At 37.7% G+C, this 20,040-nt stretch overlaps 1 protein-coding gene across 1 annotated transcript in view; it reads right to left on the bottom strand.

Annotated features, from left to right (window-relative positions):
- The window catches only part of SLC15A5 (solute carrier family 15 member 5), a 33,762-nt gene extending 17,643 nt beyond the window's left edge, over positions 1 to 16,119 (bottom strand). Inside the window, exons 1-5 of the mRNA XM_032688722.1 lie at positions 15,750 to 16,119; positions 13,884 to 14,106; positions 9,260 to 9,429; positions 5,229 to 5,449; positions 2,529 to 2,718 (exon numbers count right to left, since the gene is read on the bottom strand). Coding sequence (XP_032544613.1) covers positions 2,529 to 2,718; positions 5,229 to 5,449; positions 9,260 to 9,429; positions 13,884 to 14,106; positions 15,750 to 16,119 — 1,174 coding nt within the window. The remainder of the gene's footprint in view (positions 1 to 2,528; positions 2,719 to 5,228; positions 5,450 to 9,259; positions 9,430 to 13,883; positions 14,107 to 15,749) is intronic.
- Positions 16,120 to 20,040: the final 3,921 nt, after the last annotated feature.

The following is a 20,040-nucleotide window of genomic DNA, read 5'->3' as shown; positions in this document are numbered from 1 at the left end:
TATGGAGAGCTGTTCTCCATATCACTCGTGGATGGAGTAAATCCAAGACTAAGACAACATTTCAGTATAGTCAGCCATTAAGAATATTACAGAAAGAACTTCTATGGCTCAGGTGTTTTATCTAGAACCTTCTGCCTGTAGCTGATGCACACACCAGACACACAATTTCAGTTCTCTACTGAATCTTCTGCATTATTCACTGAATCAAGCAGCATCAAATATAAAACAAAACAAAAAAACCAAACCCATCTCAACAATCAAAAAACCCACAAACAACTAAGAAACTGGAAAAACCCTAAGTCTACCAACTATTTGTGTTTTTCATAAAGAGGTCCAGATACTCAACATATTTGGGACACAATCTAAATTTACGTTAAGATTTTAATGTTTTTTAGGTCATATCTAATTTACAAATAAACCAACAACTAGAGAGAAAGTAACAGATTGCAGTTTTCATGTAGACCCTTCATACAGAACAATCAGATATTTCAGTTCAACATTGTCTATATGGTTCGTCCTTGAAAACTGTTATTCTTAACATACTGAGAATTTCCAGAAAACTGCTGAAATTCCTTCCTCTTACAAGAGTTGAATTAAAATATAGTTATAGGCTGGCTTAACACCAACTGCCTATTTATACTTCCAATTTTGTTCCTGAAAATAATTGTGAACTTAATTAACTGTTGGCAAAAATATTGGCACTTAGAGGTCTACCATATTTGCAGGTGCAGTCATATACTTGGATATGTGAAGCCATTGCCTGTACTCACAGGTATTTTTATGCCTCAGGTAATTTATCACCTCTAACAGGAGGCTATTTTAATAAATGAAGCTATTAAGAATAAACCACTGCATATATTCTACTGCTGTTCAACATAAGAGGATAGAACATTAATACTAACTTGGAAATTTCCATAGTTTAAAAGAAAATGGATTATCTGAACGTGTTTTTTGTGTTTTAATGCAGATGTTATTTTTAAAACTAGGGTAATTGCAACCTGCTGTGTTATATGCTTCTGGTTTGTATAAAACTTAATAACACTCTTAATTAGGCTAATTTAGTCAGATTAATACCTCTGTGTGTGTCAGTACTCACTGTGCTGCCTGCCATGGGGCATTGAATTAATAGCAGCACACTGAGAAAATAGTGGTTTATAAATATTTTCATCTGAGATTTGTAGTGCAGACTGGAAGATAAAAAATGTAGGAAGTTTAATGAGAGTATCTACGAAAGGGAATAGTTTTAAGTGAATAAAGAATGGAAGCTGCTTTTCTGGTGGTACTACATGTAGCTGACATCAGAAAGGGGTCACAGAGGATCCCTCCAAATCACTTCTGTTTTGTAGAACATAAGAGGTTTGGGGATAATTAAAAGCCAAATAAATAAAAAAAAAAAAAAAAAAAACCACACCAGTGTCTACAGAAGGAGGCCCAACCCCTACCAAAGTGACCATTGCTTCTAGACCATGAATTACTCTGAAATGAGTGCCAAACTCCAACCCTGAGGTTACAATGGTTACTGCTGAAAGCACTGGGACTCACAACAGGGAAGACTTCTTTTTACCACTGTGAGAAAAAGAGAGAACACTTCACCTTTGGAGATCCCTTTTTGTTTTAGGCATGTTTCAGTTAAGGATTTTAATAATCAAATTGCTAAAGGCCTGAACAATTATCCCATACTAGGTATTTTAATGAAAATTCTAGTACTGGAGAGGAAAGCTGTGCCTCTCCAAGTAACCTTCCACCTCTGAAATGTTCAGCCTTTCCAACGGGAACAGCAGCCTAGTGATACGCACCCCTTTGTCTTGCATGGTTGTCTGCATGTTTTCTTTTGCTTATCAGTTCTAAAAGCACCCATTGCAGATACACAATTAAACGAGATACTTTTGTTTCACTTGTGATACAACTGCAGAATCTGGAAGAAACTGTACTAGTGATAATACAGTTTCCCTCTTATGAGCTGCAGTCCTAACAACAATGCAGTTATAGTGTAAAAAACAGCAGAAAAGCAAAGCCTTTGTTCATAACCTACTTATTTAAATCCAAACTCACCATTTTGAGCAACACATATTTATCCAGTATCAGAGAGCAACTAACTAGAGGACTTTTTCTTTTCCAAAAAGGACTTTCAACGTTAATTAACTTTCCAAAAAGGGATAAACAAACATATAGAAGATAACCAAGTCAGAGTAATTCTCAAGAGAAAATAGTTAATATCACTTCTCTCCAATACTAGGATGACTTGTAGTTATTTTTTGTGTGCCTCAAAATTTTTTATTGGTCAGAAGCACCTGCCTCTGTCCTACACAAAAGCTATGCATTTTTTTTTCTTGATTTCTAGTATGTGTTTCCAGGACTTTCAGTAACTCCTTTGAAACATATTTACCTCTGAGTATCATCCCAAAACAAGTCCATCTTAATATTTATAGCCAGAAATAGTTGTATAGGATCATCCATCATACTGAAATTTCTCTTTCAGAAACAGAAAACAGAGTAAAACTGTATAAACACGTGGATTTTATACATACCAATGTAAATTGTTGGAGAATGTCCAGTGTCCTTGGAACTAAAGAGACATGAGGAGTTAATGCATTCCAATATAGGAACAAGAATCAGTAGGGGCACAATGCTTATCACATTCATTGCTGCAATTGGGAAGACAAATCCGCTGAAGTGCAAGTTGGAATTCATGGTTTGGAGATAATATCCTGACGGAATCTGTATTGAAGGATAGAACCCCACTCCATTAGTTTGCCAGGTATCTTTCATGGTTGAGACTTTTACTATATTTAGAAATTTCTCTGACATTTTTCCATCTGAAGAAGTCACATTAAACCAAATACCTGCTGGCCAAAAGGAATGACCATTCATGAAGGAAGCCTTTCAGACAGTGACAATATCATTCTCTGCCAGAATGTAACATTGTCCCTCTATAACATTTTCTCCTGAGTTTAACAGTTCAGAGCAATAGTTGGAGAATTTATTTGACCACCCCTAGTTAGAGTTATAAGCCAATATACCAAATGGCCTAAAAATTTAGTCTCTTTGCCCAGACAGTGTTTAACAGAACAGAATCTTAGAATAGCAAGATGCAGAGGATTTATTCCTAGAACAGTAAAATTTTGAACTTCCGATTGTGTGCTCAAGGTGAGAGATTTTCCTCAAGACACTCTTGCCAACACATGGCTTTAAAAGCTACGAGGAATGAAAATTTGGCCACAACATTAGAACCAGCTTAAGGCAACTCAGAGCCATAGCAGTTACATAGAGGACTTCCTTTTGCTCCTGGGAGCTGAAAACTGAACCCAAAAAGAGGCAGATGAGGAACCCACCAATGGCAGTCATCAGGGTATGCAATTAAGTAGATTTGTAAGACTCTTTCACTACAAAAGCAGATAATTTCTCCTGCTTGTGCGAGGCTCTACAGAATCTGTTGAGTTTATTAAAAAAGAATAAAATCAAAACCCCAATGGCTTCTACCAACAGATTTTTCAGTTCTGGTGGGGGTTTGCTTGTTTGTTTGTTTTTTGAGGAAGCTTGATTAACTAATTTAATGTGCAGCAGGGAGCCATAATCCACTGCATTTTACTGAAGGCAGACTCCAGCTTGAGCAATTCACAGAGTACTGTCATGACAGAGCTCGATGTAGAACTGGTTTCTTTCCTCTGTTTCTGTTTTTAGTCAGCTCAGGATTCCTGCAGCATCCTGCACAGCTTTTCAATATAACTGGTAACTTCAAACCCAGGTAGAATATTACTGCTTTGTAGCAGTCTGAAAATTAATGTATAGTTAGTAACTGAGCTCAAGGAGGGTTTCTTACCAATGGTTATAGTTGACCCTGCTCTCTCGGAGTCTGTTCAGTGCTAAGGAATTACTCAAATGTCAGATCTTAATAAAAATACGAAAAAACCCTACATTCCACCTCCAAAAGAATATATAAATTGAAAAGGGAGAATAAATAGCAACAGAACCATGCAAGTTTAGAACTGAGCCAAATTTTGCTGGTTCCTTTTCTTTCCAATGCCTATTGCAAATAAGAATTGACTTCTTAATAGGAATTAAAATATCATCAACATGAATCACAGGCACTGAAAGCTGTTAATAATATGAAGAAAACGCTCTTAATCTTAAAAAAAAAGATACTGATCTATCACTTAGTCTGAGAAAGAGTCTTAAACTTACAGGAAATTCTGCTAAAGGAGTAAGTAGATTCTTTCAGCAGTGGAAATACTTCTATATTTTCTAGATAAATATCTGATTATTACAAATTTCATCAATGATATTTGGTTAATTTTCATCTAGTCACTAAAGCATAACCTTGGTCAAATCTATGTGTTTGTTGGTTTGGTAGGTGTTTTTTTTTGTTCGCTGGGGATTTTTTGTGCCTTTGGGGAGAGGGGGGCGTTGGGGAGGGAAGAGGAGAAAGAATAAAGCAGATGGATGGGAACGTGGGATGATGGCAAGAGGAAGTGCCAGTGAAGCAGTATATGCCACATATTTGTACGAATTTCCTTAAGCAGCATTTTAACAGCAATAGGTAAAAATGAATTTCCAAGCCAGCTCATAAACTTGCTATTCCAGTTGCCAAAGGGTAAGCTACCTCGAAGTCCTGCTCAGCCAGGATCATCCAGACAGAAAGGAATCTGAAGGAATCATGTCAGCTTAAGTGGCTTCTTGACACATTTACATTTATATAACATACACACACACTCAAAAGCGAGAAGAACCAGATAGCCTGACAGAGGGGCTGTGAAAGGACTGCTTCTTTCCACAAATGGAAAACCACCCACTTCCACTGTAGCTACAACAGCCACATAAGCCTGTCAAAACAGTAGGAGAAATATGCAACCAAAACAGCAAATAAAATTTTCTACCACTCTCCAGAAGCAAGTGAACATTTAATAAGCGGGAAAATTACATTTTTCAAGAAGAATACCGAGCCTGGGTCTGTGTTGATAACTGCAACACAGCAGCATGTGGAGCACAGGACTCCAGTACAAGATGTTTCAACCAGTAAAGGTTCAGAGAAAGGAGTAGCAAGCAGTCACACAAGCTCCTTAATGAGTCTTGACCAAGTCAATTTTCATTTCATTTGATGAGACTAGAGGTTATAGCAAGGAATATTCTTAGGTAATTAAAACCACTAGAACAAACATGCCTAGAGATACAGCAGCAAACACGTGCCACAGCCTATTTCAGCTTTGTTGTTTAAAAGTGGTGTGACCCACCTGGATAACGCACGTTCTGTACAGAATCTGGAAAGTAAACAATGGGAAGAGTCTGGCGAGGGACTTGGTGCTTTCCACCTGAATCTCACTGTACTGGCCACCATGGTTTTCCTTGGCATGGTCCAGCCAGTTTGTCACTCCTGTGCTGAGGTAGCCATGCCGCACGCAGCGCGTTTTCAGGGCGCTGCCAATCACCCCAAAAGTCGTCAGCAGGGAACTCTCTGCAAGCAAATCAGAGACAGCAGACATTGGTGTGTTTTTATTCGCTGCCAAAAGAAATAAGACAAGACAAAACGCTTTGGAAGGGAAGATGTAACCTGATATATTCTTTTTTTGGGTGGGAGAAAGGTAATAACAGTCTGGATTTGTTTCAAAACATTCTTTTTTGGATCCAGTTGGTTCACAACCTAATTGTTGCAGAAGCAATCCTGTCAAACATCCACAGAGAAGCCTGCCTTTTGCTACCAGCTATTTAACACACCACAATTTGTTGCCGAGGTTGAGCAAGTAAAGCATTAATTTCCTTTGCTTTTTCTTTCCATTTATTGAATGTTGTTAGTTTTCATTTCAAGACAGTACTGTAATATTACATATCTGCTGAAGTCCAGCAGCACTGGGAGGGCAGTAGCAAAGTGAGAAGGAAAAGGGTTTTAAGAAACAGTTGATAAGAGAATTCTCATGGATGAATTTCAAAGCCATAAATATTATCTCAGGACTTCCAAGTAGCAGGCTGGGACAGAAAAGCTTCCAATTCAGTACTTGGCATATTACAACTTGCTCACTGGTTACTAAGTTCAGGAATTGCTAACTTGGTTCTCAAAGTCAGAGGAAATAGAAGTAAAATGAGGACAAAACTGTTAGCATCAGGCTTGGGAATGCAGAATAATTTACCTTAGGTAAGTTGCCATCCATGCAAATAAGGGTTATGGCACTTCTCTACTTTTCTGAGTTCTGAAGCACTACAGTAAGTTGAGTATCTATAACTAAATTCTTTCCAAATATTAAGGTAAAGGAAGATTGCAGAGGAAAATATCTCCCTACTATCTCTGATATGGAAATTATTTTCTAGAAATATCCATTAACATTTACTGGAAGCACTTGTTCTGAAGTACTAAGTAAGGGCATCTTATTAGATAAACTAACATTTAAAACTCTCTGGCTCTTTAGTATCAATTTGAGGACTGTTTACACTATGGAATAAAGTCTGAAATAGCTTATTAAAGCCTGCAAACACAGAGAGTTGGTACAGTTTTTATTGTTCTGTATGACTGTACTAGGCAACTATTACCACTCATTGTAAGTGATGTTTAAGATCTTAGACTATTTTAAGACCTAATCTGAAGACTAAAAGTAAAAAATCTTCAGACTTCCAGAGTGACTTGACTAAGAAGCTAACCAGAAAACTAGTGGGACTTAGGGCTCTTCTCAAAGCAGAGGCAGTTTCAGAAGTAAATGAGAGATAACAGAAAACTTGGTTTCAGCTCAATTCATTGGCAGAGCTTGTAATTAAATGTTTCAGATCAGAAAAATGATAATATTTTTCTTTGCCCTGCCCTAGAGGTTGGACATTCAAAAAAAGAAATAAGAAGCAGTTATGTGGTATTACTACTCTGCCAGGGTTTGAGCACAGTCAGATTTCATGATGCACAGGGTAACCCCATGACAAGACCAGCAGACAGTTCAACAAAGCAACAACAAGGCTGTGTCCTGGTTCATGTGACCCAGTCCTGAAGGTGGTCATGGCCATCTCTTCTTTTGGAATGTGAGGTGTTGGGCAAACTCTTCTTTCTCACTCTCACTGGAAAAAAAGACTAAAAGAAACAACAAAACCTGATATTTCCCTGCCTTTCCTAATGGATCAGCTGAGGCTCTCCTTTACCTAAATTCAGTCAACTGCCTTGGAAATGTTATTTTACATGAGACAAAACAGACAAGTACATTATTTAGCTGTGTTTCTCTTCATGGAATTCCAGCAGAATATAAGAGCTAGTAAACTAGGAAGATAAAGCTGCTTGAATTTGTAGTACAGAAAGCAACTTTAACGATACATAAACCTAATTATTATCAAGAGGATTTTGTCAATGATATAGTCAGAATAAGTACGTCATCCCTCCTTTAAAAGAAAATAAGTAAACCTCACAGAAATCCATAGTGCTGAATTCTTTAGATTACAAATCTGATCAGCTAGTAGGAAACATTTTTAAAAGCACAAATATTTATATCAGTGCACATTACGTAGCTAAACATCATACACTCCATATTTTTATTTCTGAAGTTTCCAACCTGTATAGATATTAAGTTTTTCCTTTATACTTCAGCCCTTTGCTTTCATATTCTTTTTCTTTCACCCTAAACTAATTATAAATATCTGTGCTATTTAATTGCAATAAAAAGCCTATATTGCACTCTAAGTGGTAGACATTCTTTTCCTTATCTCTGTTCACCTGCCAGTCCTTAAAATTATAGCAGTGGGAAGAAATGCAAACAAAGCCCATGCTTGATAGCTAAACAGAACTGAATGCAACATCCATTTGAAGAATTACCTTAAGATAAAAAAGGCAGTAAATATAAAAATCTTTTAAGGTCACCTATAGATTTGAATTACAGTACTGAAGAATTTCTAATTTCATCACCTCACTGGATGATACAAAGTATATTATCTTTTATTTTCACTAAGGAAGTAAAAAACTTTGCAGATATTAGTGTAGAGATTGGCATTCTGCAAAGACTTGGAAAATATATGATCATTCAAGCAACAGTTGTAGGGAAAAACACTTGATGCAAAGAAAAAAAATGTTCTACTAGTTTGATTGATGGTCAAGATAGACATAATCTACAAATTTATGTTATTCCACTTAGTAGGATTAAACTAGTTAAAGGATAAATTACAGAATTAGTCCATATTTAATTGTCCAGCTCAGGACTATACTAAATGTTTTTACCTTCTCAAGTTGTAAAACTGCAGCGAGCCCCAGCCTCCCCATAACAAGGTAGCTAATTTGATGGTAGTCACTGCTTACCTCAGCTGCATATTATTGTGAGGTTTTGGGGGCACTGTGGTGGGGATGCATTTTTTTGGCTTTATTTATTTAGAATAAACCTCTCTAGTGATGTTCTCGCTACAATATTACCAAACACTTAATTTACACATTCATTCACTCACTGCTAATATATTTTTTCTTTGATTATATTTAACAAAAATAATGAAGTAGTAACTTGCTCTCAGATCCTGGGTTCTAACGAAAAAAAGAACAGGAAGGTTTGGCCATTTATGGCCTTTTCAAGCCACCTTGGGCTCCTCTTACATTTCTGTGCTTGGTCAGTTGAGAGGGACATTGTCTATCAAAGGATTTTGTAGAGCTCAGGTACCAACTGGTGAGGCCTCAGAAGCCTAAGAACTTCTTCTATATGAAAATATCTGCACAGTCTGCACAGGAACTATTTAAAGCTATTCAATATTTCTAGTTACCTTCAAATGAGTAAAACCACTTGAGGCTGTGTAAGCAAGCATGTTGAAATAACAGTAAGTACCAGATGTTCTGCAAGATAAAGGCATTTTAAAATTACTTTGCCACCAGTGCATAACCCTGTTTAGCTGACTAACCACTGTGCTTGACTGCCCAGCTGTGAGTTCAGGAGAAGCAACAGAGCCCACTTAGCACAGGCACAAACTCTGCTTCAACTGACCAAAACACAGGTTGAACCAAACGTGACAAAATCAGTTCCACCAGCAGTGTGGATATTGTACTTCTTCCTACACAGGCAAATTCTTTGACAACTGCCTTGACACGTCAGAAAACATGCATAAGTTTATCACAGACTGCTTCCCACTTTTACAGCCTATCCAGAATTTCCAGGTCTATTTTTACAGAGAATGGATGTTTTCTCTTTCACAAAAAGATATTGTAGAGCTAAAACCTGAGGATCTCCAACCAAACAAAGCAGTGTTATGGAAAAACTCTTTTTAGATATGCAAGTTGATTTCTTCTGTGACAATAATCTCTAGAGTTACTTCCTAAGTTGCCTCTTACCTGCTTTGGGTTTGTAAATCATTTCACCCCTCATCATGTGAATCGTGATGATAGCCATAATCCCAGACACAAATGGGATAAGAAAACCAAGGTTCCTGGCCACAGACTGCTGGATGTAAGAAATGCTGACAAAGACAACTGCTGAATTTAAGTTAACCAGCCAGTAAAACCTAGTACACAGAGACAAGAGAGAGAAGAGAGGCTGAACAGCATAAGGCTTTTACAGAAGATTAAAACATCAAATTAAAGGCATGGTTAAGTATAGTAAGCATGGACAGCATCAGTACCATGAACACATTGACACACCAATTAAAACAGAATTTCACTTGAATGTCTCAGCTCCAAGAGGTGTAAGATTAAAGTAAGTGTACTAAGGCAGTAGAGCTGAACAAATTATCAAGTCTAGTACTGCAAATATTCTTGTGGGTGATGCTAATTAAATACATCAACATTTAACACTTACACATTTAATATCTGGTAGCATAAGTTTTGTGTATCATCAAATCATATGCTTCAAGCTTAAGAGAGAAATGACTTAACGCCACCATCCTTTGGTTAAAAAATATTACATGTTAGGAAATTTAAGAAATATTATAATTTGATTTATCAGTCCTTAGTTGCAAGGCTCAACTTGAACTTTTGTTGTCTTCTGAAAATATCTTAATAAGGAGGTTCCCCGTAACATTTTTCTCTGACACTGTCTTTGGCAGTAGAGGTGCTTCCCAAGTAAGTGTTGGACCCTTCCTAATCACAGAACATATTCAAAGGAAAAATCACACACTCTGGGAAGCAGATGGCACACCACTACTGATAGCCCTACTGCAGTTTGGAACCCTCGAAAATAGCACAATAAATATTCTTTAAGGGATTAGGAGGACAGCAAAAGATAATTCAGCAATTTTTACTTCACATTTGACTCTGGTTTGAAGACTTAACCTTTGAAATTTTAAGTTAAGAATATAAATTTTGACTAAACTTTCAAGTTCCAGGTTAGCTCTAAAGATGTGTATCGGTCTCGTGTGGCAAGCAGCTGCAAGAGGAGATTCCTTTACCTTTGCTGGAACCTTAGCAAAATGATTTCATTTAAAGGTGAAATATAGACTGACACATAATTAGACAGCTTAATACATATTGCTTGAGGAAACAAAGCTTTTTTTCCTCGTTCAGTGGCACCTCTGCCTCATGTATGCTATTTTACCTTGAGTATTTCTGTCTCCTAATTAATCTAGAATTATCTTCTCAATCATAAAAGAAAAGGCACTTTGCAATTATGTTACTCCATGATATTACAGTAGGACAGATTTTGTACATACCCATGTTGACTGCTATTCAACTAAAGCTTTAAAAAAAATATAGTTACACAACAAGTTCAGTTAGAACTTGTGTGGATTTCTTGAATGAATTCCTGATATTTTTTAAAAGTTAGAAGTTTCAGTGGCTCTTTTCTAAACATTCTAAAGAAGTGTGCTGGAGCTACCTGAAGTCCTGACACTCTTCTTGGCTCTAAGATTGTTTGCCTGGAAGCAGGAGGGATCCAAAGAAGACCCTTGAGCACAGGAGAGCGCTTTTGTTCTTCACCACTGTACCGTGAAATGTAAAGTTCCTGCCCTCTCACAAAAATGAGAAGGACAAAAACCCCAATGGGTTTAGCAAACAAGAGAGATAAACTACCTTCAATACACATATCAGAATTTAGGGACATGCTCATATCACACTGACAGCAGCAGATCAGAACCTACACAAACAGACAGCACACCTGGCTAGTTCTCATATCACAGCTACCCAATGCTGCAATATTTGGGCTGACATTACATAAAGTGTCTCAGAGATCCCACCAGGACATGGGTTTAGTTAGATACATCAAACTGAATACCATGTACAGCTGTGCAGGGAACAGCTCCTTCCTGGAGCTTCAGCACTCTGAGGTCTCCTCACAATGAGAGCCAAATGCCAACTTGAGAGGCTCATTCCAAAAATGCAGTCCAGACACAAACCTAAATGCTACTGTGACAAGCCACACAGACCCAGTGATCTTCTTATAACACTTTACAGAACTGCATTCATTTTGATAACTTTAAAGAAGTAGCAACTCTCATTGAAAAGTATTATGCTTATAAAGAATTCAAAAAGTTTTTACTTAATGTAACAGTTGAGATGGAACTGCTGAATGAAACAACCTGAGACCATGTGAAATGCATGAAAATAGGCCTTCTCAATTAATTTTGAAGATGCAGAAAATTTCTCTTCACCTGAAATATTATTTGCTTTTATCTTGTAAGCCTGCCTATCTCTCACAAATTTAAGTTCTGATTTATCCAAATTCAGGCCCAGATATTCCATGCATAGACTAGAATCCAAGCTATATACTTTTCTGTACTAGAGCTTTGTAGGAGGAGGTCAGTTTTTTTCAGAATCACTACAGAATTCTCTGCAGAAACAAGGTGGAGGAAAAAATCCCAGAGAAACAGAAAAACATTTTAAAAAGTCAAAGTAAAGTGTGTTCAGGATAATGGAAGAAACTGATCTGTAATATGGTTCCGTGTTCTCTGTCTTTTTTTTTTTTTTTACAGCAAATCTGTAAGACAAGATACAACTCTGCCAACTCTCACCCCTAGTCTAGATTGCACTCTTTGCTCTCATTCCCTGCTCCCATAGAGAGAATGTGTTTCTCTTGCTGCAAAAAATAGCACTTAGAAATGCAGAAGGCCTCAGGGAAATTTAGTCCAAGAGAATCCAAGCCCTTCTTCACTTAGCATTGGTATATTCTGTTTGTTTAGAAGGTCAGAGCCATAGTACATATTTGGGGTTGGAATGAGGCCCAGGATGTGCAAAGCAATTTTTTTGAAGGATTGAATTAGAAAACAGGCAATTACAAGGTCTTTTAACCCAATCTTTAATTCAATTAATCTGATTGTTTAAAAAGAACTTGGCTAAGAACGTAGACTGAAACTTACCAAGAGCATGCAAGCATCTCATTGTATATAATTTTAAAATTTAATCCAAAGACAAGAAACTACCAAGAGAAAACAGCTTACCAAGGAAAAGTGATTATATTCTGAGACATTTAATGAGATTAAGAGTAAACCCTCCATTTTTTAAAACTTGAGATTGCACTCCAAGAGCACCTCCTTGGGTTTCACCGCAAAAATTATTAAATTTTTTTTTAATTGCACATGTGCCTTTCTTGATATTTCCAAAGTTCCAAGAACTGACCCATTTGGATTCCCCCAAGGAACTTTTTATTCGCATTATATCTCCTTTGTAATCAACACTGAGAAATGTCACTTTGATTAAACACAATTCTGAATGGCTAAGACCACAGTACAATAAATTCTCCAGAGCTATCTTTCAGAACAACTGATTGCTCTCCAGTTTTAATCCCCCAGAGCCTTATTTAATCAAAATGATGTTGCTAATTAAGGATTAAAACTCAGAATAGAGTAAAAAGGAAGGACTTTTTTTCTCTTCTCTCCTATGGGCAGGTCAAGGAGGCAGAATCTACTCTAAGGAACTAAACAGTCTCATCCACCTTTGGTAAAGCTACCTTATTCACTCAAGTTTGGATTTAATTCAAAACTCTTTGATATTAACATAATTGGAGGAAAAAAGAATAGCCAGGAAAGCCATCCCCAAAGGAGGAGAGATCTGATTCACTAAGATCTTCACTGATTCTTCAGCATTGCATTGTTAATATGCAAATGTGCTCAGTTTTTATTTTAATAACCATGCATGTAAAGGAGAGAAAAGGAGGCAGTTCAGGGCTTTTTTTTTTTTTTTTTAAACTCTGCCTTGAAGCAGGGATTTGGAGGTTCCCACTGCAACTTCCTCACTGTACAGTTTAACCAGAAAATATAGCACCCTGTGTAGGGCTACAGAAGTGATAAGGAAAGGCAAACAAATCACTACAAATTATCTCCCTGATGCACTGAGAAAGAAATAATTAATATTAAAAAAAACCAAAAAACAACCACCCTGAATTTTAAGAACCATCTTAAGATCAATTTTTCTTAAAGAATTAAAAAAAAAAAAAACAAACACCACACCAAACCAAAACACAAATGTCAAGAGGTTTATCTGATGCCAGAACTTCCCAGGAACAGAGCTGAAACAACGTGGCAGCTCCCTACCACTGAGCTTAGCAGTCATAGACCACAAGCAACCCCTACTTCCAGCAAACCAGCAGACTCTACTGCTGCCTCTCATGGCTAAAAATTTACTCTGATACAAATTCCAATATATCATCGGATTTTGTCACTGTTAGTTAGGGAGTAACAGGAAAAAATTTTAAAGGGATAGCCATACTAAAGGCAGAAAACCAAGTGGAATATGTTGTTCCAACAGCAACTGGATGGTCAAATCTTTGAGCATTTGGGCATATTGTTTGATCCTCAATACTCTGACAGCATATTTCTGTAAGAGGCTAAAATAGACTATCACCTACTAGCAAAAGGAAGAAGTTAGATGAAGTTTTAACTGAAACTCTTGGAAGCTCTTCCAAAATCTTCAAGTCTTGTGGCTAAAACGAAGCATGAAACCCATCACCCACAGAATCTACCTTGTAGTGCATTTCAAGGCAATGCTCTATCATTCCCAACAGATACTTAGCCAACATTAAATTACCAACCAGTTGAAAAACGAAAGAAGTTCCTTTGGTCCACAGTCCTCAAGGTTGTATGCACTTAGTGGGCAAACTATAGCTCTTATGCCTCCTATTCCCAGGCTAGCAGTGAGTAGTGCAAAGTAGAACACTATTTTCTGCTCCCTTTTAGGCAGTGTATGAAGAACATGTCGTCTGTCGATGTAAATGTCTTCAAAGGGGAATGACACAACAGGTAATAGTGCTGTGCCTGGAACGGAAAGAAAATTGTCGTTTGGAATTAATTAGAATCAGACACATATTTTTTAAAGCAGGTACGTTGCAAAGAGAGATTGAAAAATCACGGATACACAACAGAAAAGTGCAAAGAGGGACAGTCATAATCCTGTAGAGAGGCAGAACCTTTCTGGATGTTGCTATATAAGGCAAGGCAAAACCACTGTGGGCCTCCAAGAAACTAAACTCCCTCTGAAATGCTTATAAGGATTCAGGTTCTTCTGTCAGCTGAACCACCAATTAACCAAAAAAACCCCAGACACCCCACTGTAGAGTGCAGTCTTTTTTACTATAAACCCCGGAATTGTAATAGAAATCAAAATTTAACAAATAAATTCTCAAAACTTTTGTGGAAGTTTTTTTTTTTTTTTCTGCTGCACCTTCATGGAAAACACATGATTTTCAGAAACTTTATCCATAGAAGCACTGCCATGAATCGCATTTGCCACCTCTAGTCTGTAAAGCAAGTCTTTCAGATTTAATCAGCTACAGATTTTTCAAGTTGTAATTGGACTCTAAACTTAAAATATATTAATGCCTAACAACACAAACATTAGCTACTACTAAGACTATGAATGCTCATCAGACTCTAATGTATCAGGAATGTTTAATGATCTATCTCCAAAAAAAAAAATATTGTCTAAAGCAATACCCAAATACCTCAAATTCTGTTTGTGTCACTGGTCTTCTACTTTAAGATGTGCACTGCAAAGACAAGTGGTAGAAGGAAATTTAAACCAAAATCCCATAGGAGAAACAGTGGGACACAAAGCAATCATTTTTGCAGACTGCTTGCATAATGGGTTTGTAATCAGCTCAAGAACATTTCAGGAGTGGCTCTGATTTTTTACTTGCTTTGTTGCAGGTCTAAATTACAACTGTTGTAGAAATCAGACTTGCTTATGCTCAGTAACTGTTCAAGTAAGAAGTATTTCTATCAACTTGGTTTAAGTTGACAGAGTAACCACCCACTGTGAGAGACACTAATTGCTACAGAACAGTCACACTTAATTTGAACAGTGCTTTTATATAAAAGATCTCAAGAATGAGACACAGGGAAGGTTCAGAATGTGCTAACAGAAAGCAGGCCCTGGGTGCAGGTATTTGGATACACTCTCTGTACTTCAGGCAAAGTTTGTTTATACTGGTAGGTGCTTAAATACTTTTCCTCTTGTCCAAACACAACAATCACATACAATCTTACTACCAACAGCTGGGAAACAGTTTCCAAACTCTCTCTCTCTGACTAAAACCTTGCATTGGTGTCAAACAATGCAAACAAATAAAAACTTTAGATGTTTGTCAAAGGGACCAATTTTAAGAGTCGAACATCCATGTTCTGCATAGCTAACCCACTTTAGAGGAGTCAGGTTTGTGCACCAACTACACACTAGATACACACACAAACGTTCCTTAGTCTTGTTCAAAGCACTGCCTCACAAAACCACAAAGGTAAAAATACTGCAGTGCATTTCGTAGAGGAGGAACTAAGTAATTATCTGTTAGAGAAGGTGGCCACAAGGCTGGAGGAAATGGTTAGATTTCAGACACAACGCTCGGGAATGCATTTCTGCAAGAGAACTGGTAAAACATGAGAGTCCTCAGGGTGTCACCTACCTAGGAAGTGTAGAAACATGCAGATGCACACCAGCTTGATCCTGCCCACGAGGCACTCTGCAATCCAGCCCACCAGCACCGGTGTGAGCATGGAGGTGCCCACGAAGCACATGTTGGCCATGGCTGCCTGGTAGTTGCGGTAGCCGAGTTTGACGGTGCAGAAGTGGATCATGTTGCACACGATGCCAAAGAACGTGAACCTCTCACACAGCTCCACCAGCAGCACACAAATTGCCTCTCGGAGCTTCTTCTCAGGCTGAGACAGTTTTCCATCGTGGTTGCTTCTCCCAGCTAGGGGACTCTGCTCCTGGTCAGCCATGTGGTTCAAAAATCCCTTCCCTTGCACATCTCTTCTGTCTGCATGGGGCATGCTTGTCTTTTTTTTTTTTTTTTTGAGTACGACTGAGCAGAGCAGCTTAAGTTGCAGGTACACTCCTGTGCTCCTCCACTGCAATTAGCAAAGTGGTAAGAGTCTTGCTTTGAATTCCACACTTCTCTACTACAATTTCTTAGGGCACCTGTCACTTTTGAGATATTACATATGGGATCAAAGAGTATAAAAGAACTGAACAAATCCAAACCAAAATAATCAAAGAACTATATGAACATTTCAGCTTCTGAATTTAGCAACACTCAGGAAGTTAATTAGTTTATTTAATTAGTCCATTTGGGGGTGAACAAGATTTTTTTCCCAGAATTATATTACCTATTAAAGTATGTGAATCCAATACTGCGTGTGCAACTCTATCTGTATGTTAAAGATAAAGGTTTAAATACACATGAAAGCTAACAATTTCAGCAGAATACAGACAACAGATCAAGAAAATAATTTGGTTAAAATAATTCAATACTTTAGCTAGGCAACTAGTGAAAAACTGCAAGTAGATAAAGAGAGGGATTTTTTTTTAAGGTAAACACTATCCAATCACTATGATACTTCTTGTTATTTTTGGTTGAAATTCAGATAAAGTTAATTATAAAAATAAGTAACGCTTCTACATTTAAGTTAGAAAAGCAAATTTTTAAAGAAAGTAAGTTGAATTTATTAGCTAAAGGAAAAAAAGCAATCTAGAAGCAACCTAAACTACAACTGTGTCTCTAGGCAGATATAGCACTGTAGCTACAATGCATCAAAAAGGACAGGGGCACAGGTGATGTGTTCTCTCATATCAAACAGAAGCAATTACAACCTTGAGAGGAAATTAGGAAGAGCCAAACTTACGGTGCTTTATAATGTTCCTGTTACTTTATCCACAGAGAATTTTTCTGATTTCCCAGATCAGTTTCTTCATTTTGTGGAACTCATTAAGATCACTAACAACTGTTCAAAAAATGCTTCTAATTACACATGAGAAGCATTCCTCATTTATTTGGTACAAATGTAAATGCATACACATGTTGCAAGGCAGTGGTAAATCAGGTCAGCTTCCCTAAATAGAGCTCTCAGTGTCTCTGATAGCACTTTTTTTGGCTCTGCTCTTTATTTCCACCTGCCCTTATAACTACTCAAATTTTACCTCTTCAGATCTATTTAGAATATGAGAACTACTCCACCACAAAACAGAAGCACGATAGTACATAACCAGTATGGGTAAAGGTAGATTTCAAAATCACCTGAAATTAAAAAAGGCAATTGTGATTCAAACACACAGCCTAGAAACTCTGAAGCTGAAATCTAAGTACCAATAGACTGTTCCTTAAAACAATTCTGAAAAATATATTTTTTAATCTAGTACAATTCTAAAGCAAGAACTCAGATAGCAAAGAACTTATAGTTTTCAGAGATGTACAGCTGGGGATGAAAACAGCTGTGACTTGTAGCATGCCAAGAACTATTTCTGTCTTCTAATCCATGACAGCTAAAATGATTCTCATTTGGACAAACCAACCTGAGGAATCCAAAGGAAAAATCACTTATAACTCAGCTCAGTTTCTCCATCAAAGCCTGAAGAAGCCAATCTCAAGTCAAAACAGGACAGACAAAAGTAATTTAACTCAGAGGTGCATATACCTCCTGTTGCATGAAGCTACTCTCATCTAACTGTTCAGGAAGAATTTTTTTTTTTAAGGACATACAACTGCATTTTAGCATCAGTTAGAAAGCATAATGATAAATACACTCTTGCTCCCATAGAAATTCCAATGTAAAATAATTGGCCTTCCTTTAGAGTGCAAAGTTTACCTGTTCTCATAGGTGCCAGCAAGTCACAGTGAACTATATCATGGTAACTACTACAGAGAGCAGGGCTACTAGCTGGGATGGCTGTTTCTTAGTCCTCATGTGGCTTCATTTACCCTAATTTTGGGTTACAAGCTGGGGAAAAGGAGTAATTGACTGAGCCTTATAAATGCCACAGAGAGCAGGAAGTGGGTGATTCTCATTGTTACCTTGAATTGCCTTTTCATGTGACTAATACAGGTGTGGTGGTGATGATAGCCACAGATCAGTACCTGAATTACCGTGCTCAGAAAATACACAACTTCATAAAACAAGGTGATATTTATGGATTTATTTTTTAAATCACTTCTGCAGCAGTTATAGGTGGTAAATCTATCTACTTGACATGATTTTAGGTGAATTCTGGTTGAATCAGCTGGCATTCACTTGGCTTATTCTTACTTATTCTTACACAGAGTAATAGGACTGCATAATGCCTGATGAAAAAGTCTATTATTTACATTGACATATGTAGAGCTTTATACATACTGAAGCTCCTAGAAACCAGATGCACAAAATAACTGCTATTTCAAAATCCAGCCCTTCTGGCAGTACCTCTGTCTGCCAGTAAGGACTTTGCACATTTTTTTAAACAAATCTTCTTCAAAGGATGGCTCCGAAAATGTGACGGTCAAATCTCGGAGAGAGGTTTATAAAAGTACTTTTTCCCATGTGACAGTGTCAGCTCATTAGAGGTCTGGCCATTAATAAAAGACTTCCTATTTGGTGCCCTACCACCCAAGGCAAAAGTTTACTTCTTGTCATGCTAGAACCTATAAGGTAGCACTAGGTTAATTTTTTCAGTTGGACAGGTTAGAACTGAAATTTTTTACTAATTTCCTGTGACAAGAAGAAAGGGTTTTTATTGTAGGGGTAGCTTATTGAAATTGAGGGGCAGAACTTCAGTGCCCAGCACTGTTTATGTTCTAGAAGAGTCAGTCCCTCTAATGTTTTAGGAAGTTTAATTCAGCTTCACTCTACTCTTTTAAGGAACATGTGAGAAGTGTTACCCTTCATCATAGCAGCAGCTGTGGCTCCTGCTAAATATCTGGGGTGGAAACATAATTGACACAGACAAGACCGACGATTTTGACAAGACAAGGATTTTGACACCGTAAATAAAAAATTACATGGGTCAAATCTTCCTACTTAGCTCCAGGATTCCCATTAACTGGCAAGGGTTGCCAAGCTGGCTCAATGACCACTGACCTGAGGACTGCGATTTCGAAGGCTGAAGAAATGCAGAGCAAAAGCTCTGGGTGAGAGCACAGCCACACAGGGGCAAACATGCCTGGGGTTTGCTGCCTGCTGGTGCAAACACAGGTCAGCCACATTAAAGAAACACAGCTCAAAGTGGGGTGTCAGAAAGAGAGAAAGCAGGGAAATGCTGCAAAGACAAGTTCAGGAGGCTGCTTCTGGCACCAAGTGTCTTGCTACAGATACAGGTGGCTAACTAGAAGAGTTAGAGGGTTAGTGATAGAAAAAACAGATGTGGTAACAGCACGGGCTAACACTAGACTTCATACTTTTCAAAATCAGCACTTTATTTACTTCTCCTATGTGTATGAGAAATGCTCAGTGTAACACAGGACAGCAGTTCCCAGGCCATCAGATTCCCATCCTGATCCCTGCAGGATGCCCCTCAGTGAGGGCAGCCAACCACCCTTCCCTGCAGAACTGCTCCTGCTGCTTTTGTCCAGCACAGTGTGTGGCCTCAGGGAAAGGGTTGGGCACTCTAGTGTAAGGCATATCCTTCTCTCTTTTTTTTTCCTTCATGTAGTTACACCTCTAGTAAGGAAAAAAAAGCAACAAATGCAAATTACAAGTCTTTCGAGGCGTAAAAAGTAAGTCCTAGAAGCTGAGGTCTTGCACATGTTGGAGAAGACCTGCCACCTATGTTTCCCAGCACTTCAAAATATCTGCAAGGACAGAGTTGAATTGCAGAAGGGGTAAAGAAAAGGTTCATAGTTAAAAAAAAAAAAAAAGAAAAATTTTGCTTCTAGTATGAATTTTATCTTTTTCTGTTAACTTTTTTTTCCTTTTCTCGTCCCCTTTTTTTCACCTTTAGCTGTC

Source organism: Chiroxiphia lanceolata, chromosome 5 (assembly GCF_009829145.1).
Source record: "Chiroxiphia lanceolata isolate bChiLan1 chromosome 5, bChiLan1.pri, whole genome shotgun sequence".
Lineage (NCBI taxonomy): Eukaryota > Metazoa > Chordata > Aves > Passeriformes > Pipridae > Chiroxiphia > Chiroxiphia lanceolata.
This window is presented reverse-complemented; position numbering and strand designations above follow the sequence as displayed.